General features: G+C 44.7%; 1 protein-coding gene across 3 annotated transcripts in view; it reads left to right on the forward strand.

The window, feature by feature from the left end:
• Nucleotides 1-12186, forward strand: part of TSC22D2 (TSC22 domain family member 2) — a 149857-nt gene extending 137671 nt beyond the window's left edge. Inside the window, exons 4-5 of one of the 3 annotated variants that reach the window (XR_013602635.1) lie at nucleotides 7409-7460; nucleotides 9842-11300. Coding sequence is in view for 1 of the 3 variants with exons in the window: in XM_078668052.1 (XP_078524178.1) it covers nucleotides 7409-7460; nucleotides 9842-10102 (313 nt within the window). In the remaining 2 variants the exon portion in view is untranslated. Of the gene's footprint in view, nucleotides 1-7408; nucleotides 7461-9841 lie in introns of all 3 variants that reach the window. The other 2 variants (XR_013602636.1, XM_078668052.1) reach the window with 2 other exon arrangements.
• Nucleotides 12187-21886: the final 9700 nt, after the last annotated feature.

Consider the following 21886-nt stretch of genomic DNA (forward strand, 5'->3'; position numbering starts at 1 on the left):
AGGCTGGGTCTAGCCTAGCTCTTTAGCCGACATAATGCCCTCTAGTTCTGTCTAGACAAAGCGCAGGCTTGACGCTTGTTTTTGTACACCTTTGCAAGTATGTCCAACTAATTCACCAAAGCACACCAAAACACTGTCACGTTTTTCCTCCATCAGAAATGTAGCGAAGAAAACGCAACCAATTTTTGAAGTTCCATTTGCCACTTTCCAATAAGTGGTCCACAGCAGAAATTGTATCAGGTCATTTGAATTTATTCCATTGTAGACAATAAAAGTCAGTCGACGCTCGTTTCGTCCTCCTGGATGTTCTCAAGGCTTCTCTCAAGATTATACCAAGCAGTCCATTCCAATGTATTACATACGTAATTCCAAACGCAAATGAATCCCTATGAGGTAGTTGTATGTATGCCAGCCAAGATTCTTTGTGTTCACGACAAAGTGAAGGCTCATGGAGCCGTTGTAGACAATGTGGCTGTTCCACCAATATTAGTACGTTTCAATGGATTCAGTAGTTGCCATATACGCGACGTCTGTTTCAGGGGCGCTTAAACCGTGATAAGTTAGCGCAAACAATGCCAAGATCCAGAGCCTCAACCGTTCTCCCGAATTGCTTCGTGTGAAGCAAGTATGCAGCACAAACTTTAATACCATCTATTTTGGGATGTGGTTGGGGCTCTTGTCCCCTTAATCTGATCTCATATGGGCCTACTAGGGTGTCCAGCTGCTTCAGGAGAACTTATGGCAGTGCCTTTAGTCTTCTGGTAATTTGTTGTCCGGTTGGTGCAGCAGCGTAAGGATTGCCTCAGGGAATAATCCTTAATGCTGTTTGACAATAACTTCTGCTCCGTAATAAAGTCTTGTTAGCCTTTAAATAAGTTTTCCCCTCCTAAAAGAGTACCTACACTGCATTATGTATATGCGGTGTATGAGATGTATACAATACTAGTGATGTGTGGATAGACATACTTGCGTCCGTCTTCACTTCTGTGTGCACAGCACTGAATTGAAGTTCCATCCCATTCAGTACATGGGGCACAATTTCTAGAGTATTGTTAGTGCCTTAGTTCGTTGCTTCTGTTATGGCCATTGGATGTCTGAGCTATTTTTGCATTCATCCTTGGATGCTGATATTACATTGGAGATAATTCCTCGACATTTCAGCTCCTATAGTCATTTTATCATAGAATCTAGGCTCTGCATGGCAACTCGTGCTCCTCTTCCTTGGTTTGTCATTAAAACGTTTCCTGAAACTGGTAACCCATCTAAAGGACCTCAGGTGCCCTTTTCACTAGGACTTGTCCCTGTTCAGACATTAACCACACTGGATGCCCCCTCCCCTAAATTAAATCCTCCTTTGAACCACTGATGTAGTCTTTCAAGCATGATATTACTACATTAAAACACTCCTGCTGCAAAACTAGGGCTTTTAAAACGTGTATGCTTTGCCCTCCAGTTTCGTCCATTATAGTCTTGTTCTCTCGGCTAAGAACAGACTGCTACGCATACGTCTGAAAGGGTTATGGTTACGGATGCATTGCAGAGGAAGTGATGGGTTAATGTGTTGGCAAAACCTAGGGGAATCGTGGTATAGGCCAGAGCATGGTTTCCCTTCTACAGGAAAAGAAGTAAGCTGTTCAATTGTGTATGGGTGGGTTGGTTCTCCTGACCTTGACCTTCGGTACAGTACCATGAACGTGTGCACCTGAATTCACACTACTGATATGAATGCTTGCTCCTTCAGAAATCACTTGAAAACCGAAATACATTGTAAGATGACCTTTACACCGATAGCTCCAAAGCCATTCTGCTTTTGTACCTCTTCCCTCCATTTCTTTTCTACCACCTAAACTCTCTTTTGATATCTACTTGCACATGATTTGGTTTTCTTGGCTGTTTACACGGTTTCAAATTGTCTTTTTGACAGTAGTGGAGTTAAAAATGCTCCCTTTCACAAGAGCCTTATTTGCGATAGCCTCACTATGTCGAATCTTGTGATTATAGCTTCTACTTTTCAAGCTGTCAAACTTGCTTCTGTATGTAACTGGTGGTTGATTATCCAGATTTCTGACTTTGGACGCTGTCTATACGCGGAGGTCTCCAACCATTTCTGTTCTGAGAGCTACTTATGTTCATTAAAACGTATTGAGAGCTACTAATATTAGTGGTGTGTAATTTGAATGTTCTTATTTGTAATAATTCAGCCAAGCAAAAGCATGTTAATTTAATAAGCTAGTATGCACACAGGTGAGCTACTCGGAGGTAGCTGGGGAGCTACGGTAGCTCAGAAGCTACTAGTTGGAGACCCCTGGCTACAGAATGTTTTTTGATGGGGCTACCTGCCTAAAAATAGTCAGGCTGTCTTAATACAACTTGTGATGTATGATCGTATGAGCCCTTAACTGTGTTGACCTGTCAGACCTCCTCTCCAGCAGCTGTTTGGGGTCTCATCGCTGCCTGCAGGTGCCTGACTCACACATAAGGCTTCATCAGTCATGCCTCTGTATGTCGCAGTTGGTTACTGGAGGCAGTCTAGCAAAGCAAACACAAGGAGATGATGGACGGAGCGCTGAAACTTTTCATGCATTTACCCTCCGTCACAGATCTGGGTTGTATCCATCGTTGTTCTTTAGTTCACTTCGCCACCCCAGTTCAGCTGTCGGGGGTAGTGATTCTCAAAGAAGGCTTGATCACAGAGCGGTACAGGTGGGTTCTGAACAAGCGGGTATCTCCTCCATTCAGTTAATTCAGTCACCCACAGGTGGTACCATTCCTGCGGTGCGGGCAACCACCAACATACTTCTTGTGCTGCCTCTACACCCAGGACTATCACTTTCTGGACCACACAGCTATGTGCAATCTAATCTAGGTGATCTGGTTAGACACAGGTCTTTGTGGATTCTGATCCCAACCTTAGTCAGGCTGGTGTTCTTTCTAGGCTGCTCTCCAGACACAGCCTGTGCACAAAGTGATGCTTCTAACATTAGACTTGTCCCAAACAGAGCCACGAAGTGTGAGCTTTCTGAACCTGTCTGTCCTCAACCAACTCAAAGTGTAATTAATAAAATACAAAAGGATTGACCTTACCTAAAGGTTCACCTTCATCTTGTACAAAAGTGTCTACAGTCCCACCTGTCACCGCTACCATTAACCACATGGCAGTTCGGCGCCTTTTCAATTTGCACAAGACTTAGTTGAATTTCTTAGGAGCCTCGTCTCCTCTTACTTCACTTCAGTGTTGCATTGTACTCCCTCCAGCTCAAGGAAAGTGAGCAACAACTTCAGCTGCCTGGGAAAGTAAGCATCACCTTCACCTTGTGCAAAGGGCAAGGCCGCGAGTGTCAAGTAAAAGTGGATAAAACAGGCCTCCTTTGCTCTGATCCACTCACGTGACATACAGGCTGCATACACGCACAGCATTCACAAGGGATGTAGCACAAGGATTTGGTTAAGTAAGCACATTGAAGTAAAACTTTACATGACTGGAGACCTATAGGCTTCCACTCTGATACAGGTGAAGGAGTTTGATCTTAACTATGTATTCACAAATCTTAGTACACTGCCACCACTACTCTATGTGCGAAACCTATGACAGTCCACTGTCAATGAGGGCGTGCTTGGTGTGCCCCGACAGGTCCAGGACCATACTGATGTCAGTGGGTAGGCGTGGGCAGCTGTGCACATGCTAGTTTAGTAATGCAAAGGCCAAAAATCAAAGCTCAGGATACCAGACACACGCAGTCTGTCATACGAAGGACAACCCCGCCCCAACATGACCCTTCTCTGCCCTCTGAGAAGTACTCGATAGTCTTCCAGCCACATCTTGGCCATGTCACCAAAGTGGACAGGCAGTATGATTCACGAGGCCTCGGTGCACTGTGTGCTTTTGTCAAAGTGCCATCACTCAAGTGCTTCATAAAAGTGCAGTAGTTCACTCAAACATAGGCTTATCCTGAGCATTGCCTGTTCCGTACCGACCCATTTTCGCATGAGTAGACTTTGTGGCAGTAGAAAAGTGTATGCGTTAACTTCATCACAGTCTAAGGTGCACAGTGGACCTGTGTAGTGTTTGTATTTCGTAATCTACTTCCCGGTAATTCTATTAAGGTAAGAATCCTTCACTATTTAACCCGGCCTTGGGTTTGATTTTTATCTTGGACAAAGGGGCCTAGGTGCGTTATCTTGTAGAACGAAATTGATCATGTTTACGCCCCCGTTTGTAAAGTTCACGGGCTATATACAGCTCTTTTAAATCTGCCTGCACCTACTTTCTGTTGACATCTCAACGTGACGTTTGCTTTGTTGGGAAGTAAAACTAAACCCCTGCCACGCTTCTGGTACCTTTCCGTGTGATTATTGCTCCCTGCGCAGTTGTGGTAGTTTTTTCGATGTACTCTGAAATGGCATGCAAGCGTTCTTTTTACCAGGGATGTTCATCACCGATTTTTCCTGGTTCTAGTCCATACCGACCGCACAGGTAAACTGCAGAGTTTGTACTTTACGTTTATAATCATTGGTATCTCAACCGTGTAGTATGACTTTATTTCACACTGTGTGTCTGTGTGTGCTTGTATCATTTGTTGCATTTATATTTTATTTAAGTAGCAAAAGTGTTAACGTTTGAGGTGCTGTGCACTAAGCGACCTGATGGCGTTGCACATTTCAAATTTTGAAATAAGCCACCCACCCTGTAAGGTGCGAAGGATGCGGTTTGTAACTTTGTGCAACCCTGATTGAAGATCATTGTACCACGACTTTACATTATGCTTTTCGTTATTTCATAGAGATGTTGAAAAGGTGTTTAATATTTTCCTGTTGGTACTAGGCCTGCTCAACTTTTTCTGTTCTGGCTGCGGTTTTCTGTCGTGTATTTTGACTGACAATATTTGAGCTATATGTTTGTTCATTTTCATGTTTGCCACTCCGAATGTTTGTTAAATACTAGCTTGCAGAAGCAAGCTATTTGGAACACCTTGATTTGCACTTTGTAACCGCTCTCTATTTATATTTGAAGCATTTATAGAAAGTGTTTTGGAAACCTTTCTAAACGTTTTTATTTCAATATTGAATAACTTTGTAACGCGGGAGTGTGCACTTGTGTCCTCAAGATCCCACTGGTGCTCGGATGAGCTCTTGCAAGGGGAGAGGTGTGGCGCCGCGGCCAGGGCGACTGACGCTGGAATCTGGGGGTCAGGGTTCGATCCCCGGCTCCGGCGGCAGGTTAGCCCAGCACCATGTGACTCTGGGCAATAGCTCGCTTAATCTTCCCGACGGCCCCCAGCGCCTAGAGACCCTTACGGGTGATTGTGCGCTTTACAAATGTGGACTTTACTTTGCATAGCAGCATTGATGGGCTAAGTCTAGCACATCTGCAGCACTTCCTGGCTGGCTCTTATTCAGCAGGTTGGGAAGGGCATGCTAGCTTTTTGGGACCTACCCCACCCCACCCCTCCAGCCCTCAGTGCCCACCTCGCTAAACCGAAGTGTACCACAAAAGACTTCAGCCAAGAGCCACTTCTTTCTTGAAGCCCATCTGCTCCACCAAAAATGTGATACCAATGCTTATCAACCACATGATGAAGCATGCTTCCTAAGTTGGTGCACAAGTGTTGTATTCCAACTGAAGCAACACTTAGGCAGTAGAAATACATGCTGCACACACTGTGAAGCTATATTTACAATGGCTAGACATTAATCCTGGTGTTCCACAGTGTCAGTATGTTAGAATGCTATAGTAGATTAATGCATCATATGCATGCACCTTGTCATATCTAAAGATCACATGTCCCCATCCTGGCTTTCTCAGTCGTATCCTTCCACATTGGTTAAATGAGCTCTTTTTTGCCATGAATACCATACCAGGTTAGTAGCAATGATTGAACACTGGAAGTACACATTATGATGAAGCACTCTTAAGGAGAGTTGATAGTATTCCAGCTGTTCATTTTTCCATGTTTGCCTGTGTTCAGGAAAGGAGTAACCACCGTTAGCGCTATATTTCAGTTGCCATGTAATGCACGTAATAAAATGAGGGTTCCATGCTTGTCCATTACCAATAAGCGCCCTTATATTTTTTTTATGGTTGGAAGTGATATGAAATATTTGGTATACGTGTAAGTTTATTTTATTTTTGGAGTAAAATTGGAAAATAATTTGACAGTGTCCTTAGTATTTCTAAATATTGACTTATGACTGACCTGCTCAGTAAAGTATATGCACATGAAAAGTTCTAGCTCAGTTTAGAAATTAACTTTTTTACTATGACCTGATTGAACTCTGTTCTGTTGTAGAGTGCATGTCTACATCCGTGGGGCCTTTGTTGCTTGAACTGGTTTTGTTGAAGGAAATGATTTGCGGACTTTTAATTATTCCTTTTTTCAAGGTTTTGTTATGCGCCCGCATATTATGGAAACTGCATTATAAATGAATTCAAGGAAGGAAAACAGTATGGTCTAGCCTATTGTCATAACTAATAATGCCTTTGACTTTCGGGAGAATTGGTACGAATTCTCAATAGCACTTTATAAAAGCAGTGAAATTATACAAGGTGCAATCTGCAGTGTGCCAGGAACATAGATGGTACATTAATTTTCTTTCAGTTGGTTGTTGTAGCCAATTTCTAGCTTTGAATCTTAATTATGCTGAGTAATGACTGCTTAGAGTATTCGGTTAGATTGGCAATCTTTTAGCGTTTGAGTATAGCTCCAGAAGTCCACAAACAATTCGAGTTTGCTCTTTGGTTTAGTTATTTTGCTGAAACCAGCAACAGTTTAAAGTTCGGTTGGTTGTTTTTGCTGCCTATGGGCTTGGAGACAACGGACTGAACAGCGTTTGCTCCGCAAACTGTTTAACATTGTTATGCCGAAGATAACCTTGGTATGTGATCTGCATTTTATTCTTGCGAGTATCTGCGATAAGGATGGCTGTGTTTTTTTTTTTCTGCTCGTCCTTTTGAAATAACATTCAATCTGCCTTTCTTCGCTTGCTTTGGGAGACTGAGTCGAGTGACCGGCACTGCTGCAAAAAAAGAAGAGGTGCAAGGCGCTTGCCCAAATTGCGCTCTGGATGGACGTCTGCAATCAGTTTCCCAATGGTGGCGACCTCGGGTCCTACAAAATGAAAAATATTTTCTATCCGTTAAACTAGACCTCGATGACAAGGTGTTATATTGTTCTAAATGCATGCCGTGACGAATCTTGTTGGCAAAGTTTCCCTTTCTTTTCAAGATGTTTTATGATTTGTATTGCTGTTCCAATTGCATAGTTTTATTCTAAACCGAGCATCCTGCAAGTCTTTTGTAAATTACATTTGCACATCTATTCAATAGAGCTCCATCCGAGCAACTGAAATGATCCAAGATTGCTTTGCAGTACTTAGGATACCTTTTGTAATTGTGTTTTTTTTTCCACAGCACATCCAATGCAAGTGTCGTAGCCATTGACAATAAAATAGAACAGGCAATGGTAAGTAAATCAAGCGGTCTCAGTATACAAAAAATGTTAATGGCCTCAATGTATTCTAAGACTTAACTATAGATGTGCGATTTTCATCTCCATTTTTCTTTATTGTATAAGACTAAGAAACCTTCTCCCGTTGGGTGAAAATTACCATCTTCAAATGTTTTAAATGAAGTCTAGGTGAATCTGCATTTCTTTGGTGCAACTCATACATAAAGTCAGCAGTCTCTATAGAGAAGATTATAAAAAAATATATATATTTTGTAAATTAAACAGATAGTTTACTTAACTATTGCCCATTCCACGGAATAGCTAGCATTTTCTGATTGTGAGAACTCACCCACACGCCTCTTGTGGACTATGCTAGAAAATGCTGCAGTTCTAAAGTGAAGTTCCTACTTGCACACTCGAAGGTATTTTCCCCTGTGAGTCAGTACATTCTATAGAGAAAAAAAATTCTCTCAAATCTTCAACTTTCCTCTTATAAAATGTTCGCATGTATGGTTACCCTCTTTTCTGAGCACTGACAAACTATGCTAGTCGGTGTGTTTTTTTTTTTTTCCTCTTCCAGTACCAAGTTGTGTTCTGCAGTGTAAATGCCGCTTCCTCGTGGGTGAGTTACTTTGGATGTTCTCATTTGCAGCACACCGCAGGAAGAGAAATTTTGGTTAATGCATCTTTTCGAAAGGGCCTTCTCTCATTACCATGTCCAATAAGGCACTTTTGTTAAATACACACCTACTGTGCCAGTTTATTCTCTCGATGCGGTTAACCCTTTTAGCTTAGTTTACAGAAGTATAGCAGGCATCACCTCTTTCGGATGCAGCTTTCAAAATCCCACTATCTGCCGACCTACAGCTGTTCATATATCGCTAATTCTGCTTAATGAGCAGATCACTAAGAGGCCCCAGGGTATTGTTTGGATATAAAAGGCTGGTCTTCTTTTAACCACCAACCTATAAACTTAGTCATTCATTCCAAACCATGCACCAGTACCCTTCCAGGAGTTGTCAAAAAGCAGCGTGAATACTAAGCAGCTACAACAAAATGCTAAAGTCATCGTTGTATGCGAGCGATGGTAAAAAAAAAAAAACATAAGTCTGCTGTAACACTTGATTCTCAATCACTCCAGCAGAGGCAGGCGTCGATAATATCCTTCTTTATTCCAATACCTCAATTAAGTATGAGTTTGTAGGTGAAGCAACCGCCATTTATCGCCAAAATAAACCAGTAATTCAATTTCTTTTAATGAAGGTATAAATGACTGCAAAGATTGGCTGTATCAATTCTTATGGATATGTCAAGATTCTCTATTCTTAAGGTTGCTCATGACACTTTCACAATCTTGGGAGACACTTTTTTTTCCTCAGCCTTGCTGTCTCATTACTTTGTTCCTGTTTTCAGATTATATTTTGAAGTTGCTGTTTGTCTATTACCTTTTTGCACTTTTTGATTGTGGGTTTTGTTGATTAGTGCCAACGAACTCCTGTTTTAAACGAAGGTTTTTAGAAACTGGTAGAAGTCCAGAAATAGCCGATTCACTGTAGGAATAGTGCCTGGATTCTAGGCCAGTTTCAGAGAAAACCTTGGCAGACTGTTTAGATTGGTTAAATGTAAGATTTCAAGGTAAAGGGTGTCCTTCGTCCTGCAGATTTTTACCACCGCAGAAAGCTGCTGTATGGCTGTTGCATTAGCTAGCTCACATAAAACAATGGCAGCCAAATTTAAATAAAGTAGAAGCATAGCAAAATGATATGAATTGTGCAGCCTTTAGAGAACTAGCATGGTTTATGGTCTGGAAATGTGATGCAGTAAGAAATGGATTTATTATCTTAAAAAAAAAAAGATTGACACATGTAAGTTGAGAACAACTTACTGATACTTGCTCAGAAAACTAACAGGGTTGCAGTGTGATACACAGGGATTTAAGTGAATGGGGATACCAAAGGAGAGTGGTGAATTAAGCAATGCTTGTTCGTGAATAGGAGGAATTAAACGTTTGCTGGTCTTTGGTTAGATGTTGAAAGCATGGTGTTTAGATGGCGCATAGTCCCACAGGCAGTGAAGTACTGCATGAAAACACTCTAAAATACAATGTAGTGATGCTGGAGTGAACAGAGATGCAAGTGTCTAGTTGTAGTTTCCTAGTCGCTCCATGCAGCTATTAAATACAATTTGAACAATTGCGCTAGGGGGTGCGCCAGTGAAGCTGTAGGTAGAGGGTACTAAGTGGCACAAAGCTTTTAAATTGTTTGTCTACTAGGTAGACCCATTGCTAATTTTTAAGTAATTAATGATATTTTGTGGAGAATTATTTCTGAGGAATGTATTCTTTTAAAAGTGTCTGCAAATGCTGTTTTAAAAAAAAATTCTTATTTTGTTTATAGGATTTGGTTAAAAGCCATTTAATGTATGCAGTCAGAGAAGAAGTGGAAGTCCTTAAGGAACAAATAAAGGAATTGATTGAGAAAAACTCTACACTTGAACGGGAAAATGCACTGTTAAAATCTCTTACGAACAATGATCATCTGGCCCAGTTATCGGCCCAACCAGCCAATCTCAGTACTATTTCACAGCAGAAAACAGTGATTGCACAAACATCGCAGATATTACAACCTCCACAGCAACCGAATGTCTCCTCGGCGTGAAATTTCCTTGCGTCCATGCAGAAAAACTGAAAGCAATCCGTCCTTGTGTGCCACTGGTGTTCTCCACTTTATAAGACAGCAAGTAGCCATGCTTCAGTTGTGTTTGGCCTTTTCAGTATTAGACAATCCTTTTACAAGAGCTTTCTTTCATTTTGATTTGTCATGCTGCACAACTGAAGCCCCTTTTTGTCTTTGGTGCACATGAGGTGTTCTAACCATGAAAGAAAAAATAGCATTTTATGTGCTGCACAAGGGGGAACTTTTATTTGTTTGGTGGTCCGAGGGTTTATATTTTCCCACAGGATTTACTTCCAGCATTGCTGTTAAGATATGTTAATCTTCTTCAAAGAGCCATCATTCTTAAAGTATAGCATTTATTTACTTTCATTTATTTGTGTTTTATTTATTACAGGGCTGCTATTTTCATATTGTATATGAACAATGTCACAAACGTTACGTTGACACCAATGCCATGTATAAAACGTCATAGATGAGAATGCATTGAGCAGGCAAGTGTAGGCAATAACTCAGTAAAAGTATCCTGGCATAATGCAACACTAATGGTAAAATCTTGGTATTTATTTACAGTAGTCAAGACAGTTTTAGTGTATTATTTGTAAAGAATGCAATGTAGTACATCTGTACAGATAGTTTGTGAAATAAATGATTGGGCTATTTTGATGAAGAAAATGTTGGTCATTTCTTTCTGCTTCTAGGGCTGAAGAGAGATTGCCACGGTTCTCTGCTTCTCCGCATTTAAGTGACTTTGGGGTGGGAATAAAAAGCTGTGAAAATGTTCAATCTACTTTGTAACCAAAGAAGCAAAGCTGTGCATTTGACTTTTTATTTTATTTTGTACTGCACATTCTCTATGTATTTTTTTTTTTAGTGTTTCCGCCCTTTTTGCTGTTCAGCATGATCTGCATGACCTATAATCTTTGAACTACTTTCGTACCTCATGTTTTTTTTAATCCATCACTCAGTGTAGAAGAATGCAAGTCTGTGAACTATGTCAAATAATAAAAACGAACAGCTGGTATTGGTGGAGCTGACCTAGTGACCTGTACACTAGTTGTATAAAAAAAAATGAAGTGAGCCAACTTTTGTTCATTTAAATTCGTGTTGAATTTCGTATGCCGAACATGTTTTGTTACACTGCAGATTTTAATGTATTTAATAAATGCAACATGCAGATTAAGTTCAGTCTGTACTACTTAAATTATGAAATACACACCTTACGACTTTTTAAAGTAGCATGTTTACGAACATGGCTATAAACACCAGAGAATTTGTTTTGTTGCAAGTGTGCATATATTTGCTTCTACTCCCTAAACCATTTCTATGCCTGTTAAAAAAGCAACAGCATTCGAAGTAAGGTGTCATTCCACGTACGCTTGTGACCTTCCCTTTAGTTATGACATGGCACAAGTTCACAAGTGCAATCCGAATAGGGAGATGAGAAGTGGACAGGCAACCAAAGAGGTCAGGATAAACGTGAAAAGAGGGTTGTGAGGAAGTAAAAATGTATAGAAAGGGATTGTGGTGTGATTGAAAGTCATGGGAAAAGCAAATTGAAGTAGCATTGTGTGGGATGACTAAAAACTAGAAAAGAATTATTGCAAGGTTTAAAATGAGAAGTTATTGACGGGAGTATAAACAGCCTGTGAAGGGATGCTGAGATTGGAAAATGAAGGAACAAAGGAAGAAGCAAAGAGGATACAGAAAGGATGAACCTCTGGCACTTCTCTATATACCATCTCTAATGTGAACGGCAAATACGTCTTGTGATATAAATAGCAAGGGCGTCAATTATGTTGTGAGGCATCTCATTTCTCAACTTCAATGTTGTCAAGTTGGTAAATTGAACTTCAATCATTTTCCCTAAATAAAAATTCCTTTTTCAAATAAGACTTTTTGAAAATGTTTCAGAAACTGACAATGGGCAAAAACGTATCAATACTTTGTATACATTGTGTTTTAACTCAGTGCAATCTGTTATGTCGGTTGAATGAGGAGGGGGGTTATGCTACTGAACAAAACAAACTTGTAAACCAATAAAATAGTGGTGGACTGTACCAACGTCACTGTGTTCTCCTAGTGATCTCACAGATTTCACATGTGCTTAACTTAATTCCTTGGATTTACTTTATTAAGTAGGTATGTTGAGTTGGTGCAAAAATTATTGGAGAAATCCAAAAATATGTTTTTGATTTGGTGTACCATCAAGGTAATAATTCCCAATCCAACAAAAACTGCAGAGGTGTTCAAACACATTTCTTAAATTCTTTTTCCATTGCATTTTGTAGGTCTTAAACAGGTTAGCATAAACATTTTTTTTAAATTGGTCAAACAATAAAACACCACAAAAGACAAAACATAGCAAAAGAGCAGAACACAAGATTAAACTTTTCTTTGACATGTTTGTTTTAAAGATAAACTGCCGCAAGGTAACAAAGAACTGTTCTAAGCTGTATTCCGGCCAAATGTGATATAGCCCTCTTGCTTGTAAGCAAGGAAACCCCTCCTGTTAGACCTAGCATCCTCGGCATGTAACTATCAGGAACCCATGCACACTTTAATTGATGAACAAAAGTGTCAGAGTGGACACGTAGAGACAATAGGGGACAAAGCGTTTAAATTGAAAACAATAAGTTGTCTTGGAATCAGTCGTTCGAGAGGTGTGTCTTTCATGTTCAAGAGAACCAGCCGACACGTGTTTCGTCACGTCTGGGACAATCTTCCCGCGACTCCTCAGGGCTGGGGGGGGTACAAAGGGAAGTGATGGGGTACATAACAACAAACAAAAACCAAATGGTATGTGACATTTTTCAGAACATTGGAAAAACTCCAAAGGAAACCACTGGACGCGTGATAACAAAACATGGCGACTTGAGAGAGGGGTGACATTTTGATGCAGAGGTGGCTGGCACATCTCGGTGGTAAAACAACATGTACATTATAAAGGGGAATATGTCATGCGTGTGTGTAGGAAAGTGGAGGTGGTGGGGGATAAGGAGAAACATTTGTGCCACGCAAATGCAACAAATGGAACAAACAGTGCGCGGACGTGTACAAGCGAAGAGTGATCTGAAACATTAGGAGGAGGGTCGACTTTGAGCATGCATGTGTTTTAGAAAACAAAGAGCTCATAGTATATAACATACCTAAAGCGAAATGTAGTATCGTAGGGAGAGTCTATAAAGTAAGAGTGCACCAGATAAGAACACAAATGTTCCCCCTCTGGTTAATATCATATCTAAAATTTACTAGGGAGTAGAAATTAGAGGGGGATAATGCAAAATCAAAAGATGCTCACTGCTCCGTCGGTGATACTTCCGACCCGACAGGGCCCTAGACTGTTTGGCTAATCAAAACAGTGATTGGAGGATTCTAACAATAAAAGATAAACAGAGCAAGATAATGAGTAGCTCTGTATGTGAATAAGTTTATAACAGAGATGCATGAGAGTAGTTGGGAGTTCAGAGAGAAATTGCCAGCTCAACTATCAGGTTTAATCTCCGTAGTGAGAGATAAAGTAAGGTGAGCGAATACACCGTGGAACACTCCAAAAACGTTGAAAAGAGTTGTTGTAGAAGATCTGGAAGAAAGAAAATTGAAAAGGGAGGAGAATCTCAAGTTATGCGAGAAAAACGCATATGCAAAGTGGACTAGTTGCAGACACATGAAATTTAATTGTCGATGTGCCGGGGAGCCAAAAGTAGCTAAAAAGTCAACCTACACGGAAATTGTAATAACGATTACCCCAAACATATGGTATAACCACATGTGGAGGAGTGATTAACAGTGTCTGTGTTGCGAGATAGATCGTAAATGCAAAGCGCTCTGATTTGTAGAGAAAAGAGTTAGCACATAACACAGAATAGGTTCTCCAAAGGGTGTTACTCATCCACCACACTCCGAACAGCCGCTAATAGGGATAAGAAGGTAAAAAGGTTGGATACTCTGATCTCCCGATCGCATACACAGTCCCATGACAATTGTTAGAAATGGGATCCCTGGTTGGCCAAGGCTAATTTGCATGTAGCCAGGTTCTGAACTCTGATGGTGCAGTGAGCTAAAAAACGGTGATGGATCAAGCCCTGATCTTTTGACTGGGTAGGAGTGTTCTGCTTAATTCAGATACTCTGTCCATTACCACCACCCTTTTTGAATCGTTTTGGCCACTACAAGTGTGGAAGGGTATGCTCAGATGTGAGTCCCTTGCTCACTGCACCATCAGGATTAAATTGGTAGTTTGGTCTGCCCTGTTCCCATGATGCACTGGGCCAGGGACAGACTAATTTGCATGTAGCCAGGTTCTGAACTGGGATGGTGCAGTGAGCCAAAAAACGGTGATGGATCAAGCCCTGATCTTTTGACTGGGTAGGAGTGTTCTGCTTAATTCAGATACTCTGTCCATCACCACCCCCCTTTTTGAGTCGTTAAGGCTTGCACCAAGGCCATGCAGAAATCACCACTTCTAGTTAGGGTAGGGAAGTCACCCGCCAAGACACCCCTGCTCACCCCCTTGGTAGCTCGGCACGAGCAGTCAGGCCTATCTCGGAGGTCATGTGTAAGGCATTTGCGCACGCACCCCCAGCAACAACCTCCCGGGCCCCCCACAAAAGGAACTTCTCACAAGATATATATGAGAATAGCTTTTGTATTGAAGAACACATTTAGACATAAATACGCAGTTTACAAGGTGCCAGGGGCACGGGCAGCGTTTACAAGGGACTATATGCAGGGCCATGGGGCCCCTGCCAGGGATATGCACATGATGGAACTGGCATTAGAACACAACACCTGGGAGCTTCCTAGAACTAGCACTAGAACACATTACCACCAGGAGCTTCATGGAACTAGCAGTAGAACTCACTCTAACCAGGAACAACATACATGGGACATCGGATATTCAGGAGGGAAGGAATGACAAAGCACATCACATAACAGGAGCACTTTTAGAGGTGCAACACAATACTCTCAGGGATCACATAAACATTAATCAATACTTCCAACAGGCAATGTCACTATGTTCAGGGCAGGCTGCAGGTAGCCAGGGGCAAACCTACACGTGGCAGCTGCCCACGAAGTGCTGGGCAGCTGAAGGGCATCGTGGGAGCCTTGCAGGCTCGGGGGAATAATTGGCGCCATGAAGGAGCCTCTAGGGCTCAAGAACAAAGATGCTGGGCGGAGCCTCGTAGGCTCGAAAGAACATGGGACAGAAGTGGGGCCCCTCTGGGCTCGAGAGACGGTCAAGTCAGAGAATTTATATAGCGCACTACATACCCAGAGGGTCTCAAGGCGCTTAAGGAGGGGTGGGGGATTACTTGTCAAATATCCACGTTTTAAGTTGCTTTCTGAATGCTAGGTGGTTCTGGGTAAGGCGAAGGTGAGTGGGAAGTGAGTTCCAGGTTTTAGCTGCCAGGTAGGAGAAGGATCTACCTCCCATGGTGGTTTTGTTGATGCGAGGTACAATGGCAAGGGCTTGGTTGGAAGATCGTAGCTGGCGGGAGGGGGTGTAGAAGGACAGTCGTGTGTTGAGGCATTCTGGTCCGATTTCGTAGAGTGCTTTGTGTGCGTGCGTTAGGAGCCGGAAAGTGATCCTCTTATTGACGGGGAGCCAGTGGAGGTTTTTCAGGTGACCAGAGATGTGTTCTTTACGCGGGATGTCCAATATGAGCCTGGCTGAGGCGTTTTGGATTCGTTGGAGTTTTTTCTGGAGTTTAGCGGTAGTACCGGCGTAGAGGGTGTTTCCATAGTCCAGTCGGCTCGTGACCAGAGCGTGGGTGACCGTTTTCCTAGTTTCGGTAGGGATCCAACGAAATGTTTTTTTGAGCATGCGAAGAATGTTGAAGCAGGATGAGGAGACGGCGTTGACTTGTCTGTTCATTGAAAGTGAGGAATCCAGGATGACGCCTAGGTTCCGTGCGTGGTCTGTCGGGATGGGTGCTTTTCCAAGGGCTTCTGGCCACCAAGAGTCGTCCCATGCGGAGGGGGAGGTACCTAAGATGAGGACTTCTGTTTTATCTGAGTTCAGTTTCAGACGACTGTGTTTCATCCATTCGGCTACTTCTTTCATTCCTTCGTGTAGGTTAGTTTTGGCGGTGCTAGGCTCATTGGTGAGTGATAGGATCAGTTGAGTGTCATCCGCGTAGGAGATGATGTTGAGGTTGTGTTGGCGGGCGATGGCCGCGAGGGGGCTCATGTATACGTTGAAAAGGGTGGGGCTGAGTGAAGATCCTTGTGGTACGCCGCAGATGACTTCAGTGGCCTCTGACTTGAATGGTGGAAGGCGGACTCTCTGGGTTCTTCCGGTGAGGAACGAGGTGATCCATTCTAGTGCTTTTCCTTGGATTCCGATGTTTCTGAGGCGCTGTAGAAGGGTGCTATGGCAGACTGTGTCGAAGGCTGCGGAGAGGTCGAGGAGGATGAGTGCGACTGTTTCTCCATTGTCCAGTAGAGTTCGAATGTCGTCTGTTGCTGCGATGAGGGCGGTCTCAGTGCTGTGTTTTGCTCGGAAGCCGGACTGTGAGGAGTCGAGGGATTTGTTGGCTTCGAGGAAGGCGGCGAGCTGGTTGTTGACAGCTTTCTCTATGACTTTGGCCGGGAATGGAAGGAGCGAGATGGGGCGGTAATTTTTGAGTTTGGGGTCTGCTGTGGGGTTTTTCAGAAGGGCGCTGAGTTCAGCGTGTTTCCAGCTTTCCGGGAAGGTGGCGGAGTTGAAGGAGCAGTTGATGACGTCTCGGAGGTGCGGTGCTATGATGGAGTCTGCTTTGTTGAAGATGTGGTGAGGGCATGGGTCTGTGGGGGATCCTGAGTGGATGGAGTTCATCAGGCGGATGGTGTCCTCAGTGGAGATTGGGTTCCAGTCGTTGAGGATGTTCAAGGGGGGTGAAGGTTCAGCAGATGGTTGGGTGGGTTGGACTCCGGGTTGGTTGTCGAAGCTGTTGTGGATGTCTGCAATTTTGTTGTGGAAGAATGAAGCTAGGGAGTCGCAGAGGGCTTGAGAGGGGGTGATGTCGTTGGAGTTGGCCGAGGGATTGGTAAATTCCTTGACGATGTTGAAAAGTTCCTTGCTGTTGTGGGCGTTGTTATCTAGTCGGTCCTTGAAGGCGGTTTTCTTGGCCTTTCGGATCAGTTGGTGGTGTATGCGGGTGGTGATTTTGAAGGCGTCCTTGGTGCTGGTGGTTGGGTCTTTTTTCCAGGCCTTCTCAAGGGAGCGGCAGAGTTTCTTGGATTTCTTAAGATCATCGTTGAACCATGAGGCCTTCTTGCTGCCAAGTTTGCTTTGTCGTTTTTTCAGTGGTGCTAGGATGTCGGCGCTGTTGGATAACCATAGGGTGAGGTTGGTGGCGGCTTGGTCGGGGTTTGAGGAGTGGGCTGGGGGGTTTAGAAGAAGCGATGAGGAGATCTGGTCGATGGTGATTTTGTTCCAGTTTCTTTGCAGAGTTGGTTGGGGGTGGTTGTTGGGTTTGGGCTTGTTGTAGGTAAAGTGAACGCAGCTGTGGTCAGTCCAAAGGAGAGCCGTAGTGTGGCTGAAGGAGACATGATTGCTGGAGGTGAAGATAGGGTCGAGAGTGTGACCTGCGATGTGGGTGGGGGAAGTGACCAGTTGAAGTCCGAGGTTGGCGAGGTTGTCCAAAAGGGTGGTGGAGTTGCGGTCGTTGTTCTTTTCAAGGTGAAAATTGAGGTCTCCCAGAAGGATGTAATCTTTGGAGGGGAGCGCGTGTGGAGTGATGAAGTCCGTGATGTCCTCACTAAATTGTGCGCGGGGTCCTGGTGGCCTGTAAAGGAGGGTGCCTCTGAGTGTGGTCTTGGGGTCGATGTGGATCTGGAAGTGAAGGTGTTCAGAGTTGGCGAGATTGACGTCAGAGCTGGTTGAGATGTGGATGGATTTTTTATGGACGATAGCGATTCCTCCTCCTGTGTGGCCGGTACGGTCCTTGCGTATGATCTTATAATCTTCTGGGATGGCAATGGTGATGTCTGGGGCGGAGGAGGCGTTCATCCATGTTTCCGTTAGGAAGGCGACGTCCGGAGAGATGGTGTCTAGTAGATTCCATAGGTCAATGGCGTGCCTGTGGACCGATCTGGTGTTGAGCAAGATGCATTGTAGGTGGTTGGGGTCGGGAATCTGAGGTGTGATCGTATCGGAGTTGGTGACGGTGCTGATGAATTTGCAGGAGTGACATGAGAAAGGTCCATGGGTGTGTCCAGGAGCGGCTTGGACGCAGTTGGGGGATCGGCCGGGGTTAAGGGCTAGGAGGGTGGTGGCATCGTAAGCAATGCGGGAGGGCTGGGCAATGCGAGGGCCAGGGGGTCTGGTGCTGGGCGCGGGCTCTGCGCGGACGGGCGTAGACGGGCTTACCTTTGGCGCACCTTCGGCGCGGCCGTAGCGCGTGGAACCATCTGACTAACATAGGTGGTGGAGGGGGCGGAGCGTGGGAGGGTCAGCTGGGAGGCGGGGACGTGGAGGCGGGCCAGGGGAAAAGCACAACAACAAGATGGTGGGGTGGCTAGAAGTGAAACCGGGAGGGCGCAATGCTAAGCCTGGTAAGGCCCTACGGTAGGGCGTAGGCGGAGCCCCTCTTGGGGGACTCTGCATCACTGGGGGCCAATGGTGGAGCCTCTCGGGGCCCGGGGGAACTGATACCCGTTGGAGCCTCTCGGGGCAGGGGGATAATCGTGGAGCCTCTCGGGGCTCGAGAAACGAAGGGGGAGTCCCTCTCGGGGAATCTATCTCACTGGGGGACCCCCCGGCCTTGGCAACACAGCAGAAGGATCATTGGAGGGGAGGGGCGGGCACCGGCAATGTGCCCCGACGCCCCCTCCCCTTCGCTGCACTCACCGGGTCGGCGCTGGTCTCTTCTCGCTCTCCGGGGCTCCCTCTCGCTCCTGGGGGCCCCCGGGGGGGAAGCGGCAGTTCTTCTCGGGGGGGGGGGGGGTATACGCAGGGGCGCGGAGTCGGCTCCCGCCGCTCCCTGCATTCTCGGCTCTCTCCCGCCTCACCAGCTCCTCGGGCCGCCGGCCAATCACAGCGCGGCCTGGGGAGACGTCAGCAGCACATCCCGGGCCGGCAGCCAATCCCAGCGCGGCCCGGGGATGACATCACGAGGGGTCCCGGGCGGCGGCGGTGACTCGGGGGAACTGACGAGGGCCAGGCTCCCTCGGGGATTAGGGGCAAATAGCGAGGTAGGCACTCGCTGGGGGAGTGTAGAACCTCCGCAGAACAGGGCAATTGCCGGGTGGGCACCGGCTTGTGGAATATAGCGCTCCCAGCGCTGGTGGCATGAATGAAGCGCCCCAAAGCGCTAGTGGGCAAGAATCAGCGCTCCCATGCGCTAGGAAGGAGGAACAGCGCTCCCAAGCGCTGGGGGTCAAGGAAAAGCGCTCCCAAGCGCTAGATGAAAAACAGCAAAGTCCATAGGAAGTCCAGGACCTCAGGTGGAGCACAGCAGCTCCTAGAAGGGAAAATCCATCAGATGTCCAGGAGCAGGGCAGGGCCCAGGGAGGCAAGCCAACCCTGAGCCCAAGCAGCAGCACCCCCCTGGTAGATTCAAGTTGGGAACAAGAACATTTTAGAAGAGGTCACAGCCTCTTTTTATACATGAAATTCCTTTGTCTAAAGGTGCTGGGTGGGGAAGAAACCAGTCGCAGCTGGTTTTGAGAGTATCTTGTTTCCCCCAGCCACCCTTTCCATTCATCAGGCAGGCTAGGTCATCAGACGCACCCCAGGGGGGTGGAGCCAGCATTGTGGGGGAAAGCCCAACCTCATACAGGATACAGGCACAGCCCCTCCCTCACATCAGCATGTTAATCTCTCCATTCACCACCGGGGCAGACCCACAGACTCCTGGAGCCAGGCTCCCCAACCGGCTTCAGCCAATCACGCGCCAGCAAACCTACTGCACACACACCCATGTCTAGAAGTGGCCCTTCCCTTCTAGACACACACGCCGCATACATCATTTTGCAGCATTCAATCACACGAGTTCACACATACCAGACTCTAGCCTGTACCCCCACGCATCAGGAACTACCAGGGACACACACATTCCCCATGCATTCCTATGGGAGGGCAGGCCTCTCTCATCTACACACACTCAGAGGGGGAATCACCATCCCCAGGTCACATATAACAAGCACAAACTTCAGGGGTGGACCTGCCAGAAGGCCCAGTCCAACAACAATTCTATACGCATGATCAGACTTCAACAATCTACACCGGCACATCCATGTGAGTCTGTCCAAACATTGGGCCATATTGAAAGCAGACAAGAGCCTTAAAGACAACATTTCAGACCATCCTCAAATCACATACAGAAAGGGCCACACTCAGGAATAGGTTGAGCCCCACCATTCCACGAGACGTCACTGCATCGAACTGGCTAACCACACTCAGTCATGGTTTCTACAAATGCGGTTTCTGCGCAATGTGCAGATGGACCAAACGTGACGTTAAGAACTTCACTGGGCTATGGAGAAGTACACACCATTAATAGTAACATAAACTGCACAATCAGATTTGTTACATACATAATTGAGTGTACCTGTGGAAAATATTACGTAGGAAGCACTATCAGACCTTTGAAAGATAGAATCGCTGAACATATACGTGCGATTCACAAACAAGATCCCAAGTACCCGGTGGCACTGCATGTTGCCACATGCCAGGCACCAAATGGTCACCCAAGGGTGAAAGTCTTTGGCATTTGAAATTACCCCACAGAACATCAGAGGGGGTAACCGAGAATTACAATTGAGACGCAACGAGGCCACATGGATTATGCGCCTTCGACCGGTAGACCTTGGTCTCAATTATGACCACGAGTTACAGTATTTTCTAGGCAATTGATATGTATCTAGAGACCCCTAATGCTTAGGTTTGTCTGTAATGTAACAACCTCACATGCACTGAGCTCCATATTGAATGTTTAAATTCCATGTTGTTGGCATTTATGTGAGATTATCAGACTAATGGATAAACCATTAATATAGTATTAAGATATTAAATACAGTTAGATATCTTTGTACTACTCTCGCTCACCAGTGTGTATGCACTTTCTAAGTTCTTGCAATGTTTTACCATGTACCCTGTCATATTTCTATCGTATTTGGCCTTCTATATTTAACGTTGGTTCTTTATTTGTCTTACAGCACAACTTTAAATGTACCAATGTGAATTTTTGTCGTCCAGTCCAATATCATTAAGCAAATAGAATTTACCCGACACAACAGTGACTGATCCAAAAATATGTACCTTCTAGTGTAAACACGCACCCTCCTATTATGCATCTTAGAACAATTTTACTTACCATTTATAAGTACTGCACTTGATACTACATGATGTTTAATGTCTCTAAAATGTGCAGCATTGTCTGCATCAATTGAGTCTGTAGAGCGCACCTGCTCATGTTAAGCGTACGGCCTCTATGAGGTTCTCACAGTTCTTGTTTTGACTGAACCTCTTTTTGTACATGTCCTAAATTAATTTGTAATGTTATTATGTACACTACTGATACTTGTTGTTTATAATTACAAACTCTTGGACGCTGTGTATGCAATTACACTTATTATGCCACCGGCCCAGCATGCCAGATTTTACACCTTTCTGTGACCGTCAACTTCACAGACCCTCTCTTGCACGTCTGTTCACAATTTTACGGTCGACTTAGTTACCAATTAGCCCGAATTTGTGTACTCATACAGAACTATTTGAACTTTATTCAGCTTTCTCATCCGCAAATATACACATTTATGGTTACATCTGTGAACCACCGT

The sequence above is a fragment of the Lissotriton helveticus genome, chromosome 11 (genome assembly GCF_964261635.1).
Source record: "Lissotriton helveticus chromosome 11, aLisHel1.1, whole genome shotgun sequence".
NCBI lineage: Eukaryota > Metazoa > Chordata > Amphibia > Caudata > Salamandridae > Lissotriton > Lissotriton helveticus.